General features: G+C 50.9%; 1 protein-coding gene across 1 annotated transcript in view; it reads right to left on the reverse strand.

Moving 5' to 3' along the window:
- The window catches only part of bbs9 (Bardet-Biedl syndrome 9), a 182,488-nt gene that overhangs the window by 134,294 nt on the left and 40,694 nt on the right, over window positions 1-7,500 (reverse strand). Inside the window, exon 14 of the mRNA XM_062538283.1 lies at window positions 5,577-5,681. Coding sequence (XP_062394267.1) covers window positions 5,577-5,681 — 105 coding nt within the window. The remainder of the gene's footprint in view (window positions 1-5,576; window positions 5,682-7,500) is intronic.

Here is a 7,500-nt window from a genome sequence, read left to right on the forward strand (position 1 = left end):
GGAGCTACTGATCCGCTTGCAAAAATTATTAAAAACCGAAATATGTTGGCACACACACTTGGCACTCGACATTTCAGCACTGCAAACATTTATTTATGTTAGAAACACCAAATATTTCACATGCGCCACTGACATGTTTGAGAATGAAAAAAAAGTGCCGCGTCCAAAAACAGCAGAGCATTCAGCCGTGACCGGAATGGACGGCAGTTCCGGGAAAAAACGCAGAGAGAGAGAGAGAGAGATCGGGACGAAGAGAGAGAGAGAGATCGGGATGGAGAGAGAGAGAGAGATGGGGACGGAGAGAGAGAGAGAGAGAGAGAGATGTAGACAGAGGAGCAGCAGCGGTGTTGGCCGAGGTGGAGGCCTCGCACGTCTGCGCCACTCAGCACTCTCTCCTCCGTCACACCTTCTGGAGCGACAAACACCCCCCCCCCCCCACACACACACACACACACACACACACTCGTGCCCACTGTACACTCCCAGCACTCACTAAATCCAAAAGTCCACTCGTCCTCTCTCCAACACCCCCCTCCTAACCCCCTCCACGCCCCCCCCCCACCCCTCACCCACCCAGGCCACAGCTCTTGATCTGGAGTCCAGTGCTCAGAGGACACGCAAGGTGCACAGCAACAGACTCTCCAGCTTGGAGGAGGAAAAAAACACTCTGGCCATCACCACAGTGCAGAGTAAACATCAGAGCGGCCCACTGGAGGAAATGCCGGCTCACCCCAACTGGCCTCTCTCTCCCTCTCTCTCCTCCGTCACACTCTCTCTCTCTCTACCTCTTTTTCTCTCTCTCTCTCTCCTCCGTCACACTCTCTCTCTACCTCTCTCTCTCTCTCTCTCTCTACCTCTTTTTCTCTCTCTCTCTCTCTCCTCTGTCACACTCTCTCTCTACCTCTTTTTCTCTCTCTCTCTCCTCCATCACACACTCTCTCTTTCTCTCCCTTTCTCTCTACCTCTCGCTCTCTCTCTCTCTCTCTCTCTGTCCCTCTGGGTGTGTCGCTGTCCGCTGGTTTGCTTGCGCATAGCTCTGCGTCGCCGTGCTGAACAGCGATGTCGCCCAAACCGCACTTGCCTGAACCGCCGCAGCTAAACACACACACTCCAATCAACACCGCCTCCGCTAAACAAGCCATCGCTCATCCACACACACACACACACCACATCAGCACCTACAGCCAGGGAATAATAAACAACCACCGCGGGGGAGGGGGGGGGGGGGGCATTCAGATCTTGCTTTCTTCCTCGATCAAAAACTCAGTGTTACAAAACAAGGGTCTTCACTAAGGGCAGACAAATCTGAATTTCTCCACAAACAACTGGACCAGAAAATAATTGTGCTCTTCTGAATAATAACTGCAGAACTTCAGTTCAACTTCATCTTCAGACATACTGTACATGTAAGCTCATTCTTCGTCCACTGTTGCCATCTGAAAAAGAGAGCAGTTGAAGAATGCATTGCAGTCTACTGGGACTTAACCTATTTGGACACATAATGGCATCCCGTCCCTGTAGTTTCCCCTTAACACAGCTTTTCATGTGCCTACCGGTATGTGCCTACTGGGAGAAATCAACATGAGATTATGGAGCAATCGGGTCAGCCGTAATTTCTGTTTCCAGTGTGCGCAGCAAATGCCTCAAGACAGCCACTGACTTGAACCCAAATCTACGGAGTCCAGAGCGCCTGGTCCCTTTTTCCCTGGTCTCTCTCCCCCTCTGGTGCCCCTCTACCCCTGGTGCCCCCCTCTCCCTGGTGCCCCTCTACCCCTGGTGCCCCTCTACCCCTGGTCTCTCTCTCTCTCTCTCTGTTGCCCCTCTCCCCTGGTCTCTCTCTCTCTCTCTCCCTGGTGCCCCTCTACCCCTGGTGCCCCTCTACCCCTGGTCTCTCTCTCTCTCTCTCTGTTGCCCCTCTCCCCTGGTCTCTCTCTCTCTCTCTCTGTTGCCCCTCTCTCTCTGGTCTCTCTCTCTCCCCGGTCTCTCCCCTGGTCTCTCTCTCCCTGGTCTCCCTCTCCCCCTGGCCTCTCTCTCTCTCTCTGGTCTCTCTCTCTCCCCGGTCTCTCCCTGGTCTCCCTCTCCCCCTGGCCTCTCTCTCTCTCTCTGGTCTCTCTCTCTCCCCGGTCTCTCCCCCTGGTCTCTCTCTCTGCCCGGTCTCTCCCCTGGTCTCCCTCCCCCCCTGGTCTCTCTCTCTGCCCGGTCTCTCCCCTGGTCTCCCTCTCCCCCTGGCCTCTCTCTCTCTCTCTGGTCTCTCTCTCTCCCCGGTCTCTCCCCCTGGTCTCTCTCTCCCTGGTCTCCCTCTCCCCCTGACCTCTCTCTCTCTCTCTCTGGTCTCTCTCTCTCCCCGGTCTCTCCCCTTGGTCTCTCTCTCCCTGGTCTCCCTCTCCCCCTGGCCTCTCTCTCTCTCTCTGGTCTCTCTCTCTCCCCGGTCTCTCCCCCTGGTCTCTCTCTCCCTGGTCTCCCTCTCCCCCTGACCTCTCTCTCTCTCTCTCTGGTCTCTCTCTCTCTCTGGTGCCCTAGCTAGCTGTGGTCATGTGTGCTGTGTTGGAGCTGATGAAGGCCAGCATGCTGCTGCCTCCCCTGGGCAGGAGAGAACAGCAGGGCCCTTGTGCTGAATGATATGCATACACAAGAGTTTCATACACCACCCACGACTCACTCTGGCCCCATCACACACACACACACACACACACACACACACACACACACACACACACACACACACACACACACACACACACACACACTAAAACACAAGTACACACGCTTGAAATCATTATCATGCTCAAATACAAAGCAAATACTCACACACACATACTGTGTGTGTAAGGAAGCATACACATGTCAACACCCCATAATGGATTAACTAGGGAAATACCAGCTACCAAATACCAACCAGGGGACTGGGAGGAGTCCAAGAATGAGGACTCAATGGCAACCATCAGTGACAAGAGAGGAAAATGAGCCATAGATAGACCAGTGAGGAAGATCAGCCAGAGACCAAAGACGAGGACTCGAGGCCGAGGAAACAGAGATCTTACACACAGGAAGGTGAGTGAGCTGTTAACGAGGAAGACGAGGAGGACGAGGGGGGACGTTAAAAATGAAAAACAGCTATCTGGTGACGTAAGGCAGAGATGGCACATGTGATGATGAAGTCATCTCGTTCGCGCCGATCTCTGGACAGGAGTTTAGCACATCTCCGCGCCGCGCTGTAAATCCTCGCCAGAGCGACGTTTTTCAGCGCCGTAAATCTGTTACGAGTGTGTTGTGGAACAGGCGGACATTTTCGGCTGGCCCCAAATGCCACGCCAGTACATTAAAACAGTAGACTTTCCACTATTGTAAATCCATTAGCGGCGTTTAAAAGAGGGGGCCCGCCACCGCCGCCGAGGCACTTATTGCAAGGGGGCTGCTTCTGGAAGTTTCTCTCTCGTTTCTTTTTTTTTTTTCTCTCTCTCGTTCGCTCGCTCTCGTAAATCCCCCTGAGGAGTGTCGGAGGAGTGGACGTTTCCCCCCTCGTCGTCGTGCGAGTCTTCGCTCGAGCGCTTTAGGACAGGACAGCTCGCCACTGTAAATCCTGTCAAGAGTGTCTTGAGGGCGCTAATTATCAACCCCAGGAGTAAAAGGGGATGGGCAGAGGGAGGGATGGAGGGATGGAGGGAGAGAAAGAGAGAGAGAGAGAGAGAGAGAGAAAGAGAAAATGTGATGTAGAGAGCGGGGGAGGAGGGGGGGATGGTGTGAGGAGTAGACCTGAGTGAAGGAGAAATGAAAGGGAGAAGATGACAGAGGGGGAGGACGGAGGATAAGGAAGCCCTGGGCATTCCAGCCATTCCAACAGGGCCAAGTCAAGCAGCGCACTGCGCTAATGAAGATCAACATGCTTTTAACACACAGCTACGGGGCTTACAGAAGGTGTACGCGGTCTCTCTCTCACACACACACACACACACACACACACACACACACACACACACACACAGACTTTTTAAACTCGGAGAAAACATGGGGAACTCTTCCAACACAGCCATAGCCTGACCTTTGAGACGAGACAGGTAGAACGGAAGATGATTGATCAAACTGGAGGACTTTGAGGGAGGTGTGTGTGTGTGTGTGTGCATGTGTGTGTGTGTGTGTGTGTGAAAGAGTATGACAGAGAGCTAGAGTGTAGATAGTGCTCCTTCAGCGTTCCTCCTTCTCTCTAACACGCTTCTCTCTCTTTCTCTCTCTCCCTCTCTCTCTCTCGCTCCCTCCTTCTCTTTCTTTCTCTCTCTCCCTCCCTCCCTCCCTCTCTCTCCCTCTCTCCCTCTTAAATGACCCATTGTGCTAAGCTGGGAGAGTGAGCTGTACCTGTGATCCAATCTGTCAGACAGGGCTGCCATCGCCCAGAGGCTGCCGTGAAGTACTGCAGAGCGGCCGGGCTTTCCACGCTCTATTTTTGGAAGCACAATAAAAAAATTACCTAAAAAGAACGAGAGAAAGAAGGGGGGAAAAAGAAAAATTCTGCCGAGATATTTCCAAGCCATTTCAGGTTTAATGCTCTTTTAGGAACCTTTCCACTCGCCGCTGCCAACACAGACAGTGTCCAAAGGAAACAATAGTACAAACGCCACCATTTTTTTTTCTTTCCGTTTTTTTTTTTTTTTACTTCTTCTTTTTCTTCTTCCTCTTGCAGCGAACATTTTGAATTGAGCAAAATAATAAGGTGAAGAGGGGGAAAAAAAGCCTTGTGACATTTTCATTTAAAGAAAGAAGTTTTTTGTCAGTTTGGGGGGGGGGGGGGGGGGGGAGGCACAAGGCAGTGAAGTTGTAATGTCTTCCAGAGTATGTTCAGAGTGTGTGTACAGCACACTGCTGCCTGGGAGCAGAACTCCTCTGTTTCAGGGTCCGGCACAGACACTCAGACAGCCAGAGAGCCGTGCCAGGTCCCAGAGCACTGAGCCCCACAGCACTGAGTCCACAGCACTGAGTCCACAGCACTGAGTCCACAGCACTGACTCCACACATGCCTCTGAGCACTCACAGACCGGGGGACTACAGATGGGGACTACAGACAGACAGACATACTAGCAGACAATAGAGACAGACATGATTGCAAACAGACAGAAAGACATGACTGCAAACAAACAGACAGACAGACAGACAGACAGACAGACAGACAGAAAGACATGTCTGCAAACAGACAGACAGACAGACAGACAGACAGACAGACAGAACACGTGCGTACTGTAGACTTGTGCGCTTACATGCTATCCATGCAGACAGATTGGGGGTGGGCGGGGGGTGGAGGACAAAGTGATCAGGTGGATCATGGACAGAGGTGGACAACCTGGACAACCTGGCTTCAGAGAGTTAGCCTCCCACACATCTATTCCATCTCTAACCCTTCACTAAACCATCTGATCCTAATCAACATCCTAATCAACACAACTATTCAGCCAGGTACAGTAGCTCAACTAATTAATGCTATCGCCTGTATTAAGCGCACAGAGAGGAGAAGGACTTTGACTCTCTAAAGCCGGCGTGTCCACCTCTGTGTGTGCGGAAAGACGGGGCACTTCGGTCTGGTCCGGTACCTGTGGGGGAGCTGTAGGACACGGCCACGTCGCCAGTCAGGTCGGCCGGCGGGTAGAGTCCGTCCAGGAACGCCGAGAAGGTCACCACCGTCTGAGCACCGGCGCCTGCGGAAACACCAGAGCAGAAACCCAGGATCAGTGGGTGCTGGTCCACATCCACAGATTTACACACACCCACACACACACACACACACACACACACACACCTAAATCGACACATACATGTACACACACACACACACACACACACATCTACATCGACACATTCGCGCGCGCACACACACACACACATCTACAGTACATCGATACATTCATACACACACACACACACACACATCTACATAGACACACACACACAGACAGGCACATTCACACACACACACGTGAAAACACACACACACACACACACACACACACACACACACACACACACACACACACACACACACACACACACACACACACACACACACACACACACACACACACACACACACACACTAAATTAGCCCTAAATCAGAGTAAAACAGGGCCGAGCATTAACCAGTGCCCCTGAAGACATTAAGAACTCCACTCCGGTCTGCAAACACAGGAGGGGATGATTTGAGTAGATCTCCACTAATGTTCTACATAAACTAAAGGAAGACGCAGAGGAGAATGAGAGAGAGGGGGAGAGAGAAAAGAGAGCACTCAGATCAAACAGTGTCTGAGGAAAAGCCCATATTTCATCTAATGGCCATGGTGGAGAAACAGAAATGACTCATACGCCACAATTAGACACACACACACACACACAAACACACACACACACACGTGTCTCTGGTCTGGTTACAGCATGGTAAAACAACATCAGAGACCCTCTAACCTCTTTTTAACAGTCTTGAATTTAATATTTCCCTACTTTGTTCTTCTTCTGTTTTTTTTGTCTCACTGAAGAGGCCAAAAATGGTTGTCTTCAGCCCGTGTCTGTGTCTCTCTCTCTCTCTCGCTCTCTCTTTCAAACACACACACACACACACACACACACACACACACACACACACAGGGAGAGAGCTCTAATGTCTGTGTCGGGTCGTGTGCTAATGAGGCATGCAGTGTGTGTGTGTGTGTGTTTGTGGCTGAACAGGGCCAGCACAGGTGACTGAGCCACAGCTATGTGCCAGGATTCCACAGCCACTCAGAGATTAAGAGCTCTGTCAACTCTCTCAGACACACACACACAACACACACACACACACACACACACACACAGAGAGGGGGGACAGACAGACAGACACAAACCCCTTCACATGCACAGGATAAGCATCAGAAACATCAGAATATCAACATGGACATTTGGACACACAAGCCACACAGCCTGACAGGCACAAGGACAGACTGCAATACACAAACGCGCGCACACACACACACACACACACACAGGGTTGAAATCAACTTTTTGGCCTACTAGCCAAAAACACCGGCCAGACGTATTAAAAACTAAACAATGATTTTCATAACTATTTCGAGAGCAGCCAATCATTGGTCTATTATACAGCTTTTTAGAACGCTGCAGAAGTTCTGAAAGTTCCATTCAAATGGCCAGGCCTGATCAGAGGCGAAGGAGAAGTGTTGAAATGAAAATGAACGAATCTTTGCTATAATATATAAAAATATGTCAGAGGCAATGGGTTTTGAGCTATGACTCACATCTTAGGCCTACACATCATTCGGAGTAGTTTGCTATCATTAAAAGTGAAAGTAAGCAAGTAATAAGCTACATTTCTATGCAACAGCCGAAACGTTCGAGTTGTAGTTGCGTGGCCATGTAGTTTCCTCAGCGGATGCATGAAAAGATGACCGAATAACTGTAATGGGCTTTTCCAATGCATGGTCAGCTCAACTCGACTAGACTCACCTTTTTTGGTTTTCCATTAGTAAAAAC

The sequence above is a fragment of the Sardina pilchardus genome, chromosome 6, assembly GCF_963854185.1.
Source record: "Sardina pilchardus chromosome 6, fSarPil1.1, whole genome shotgun sequence".
Taxonomy (NCBI): Eukaryota; Metazoa; Chordata; class Actinopteri; order Clupeiformes; family Clupeidae; genus Sardina; species Sardina pilchardus.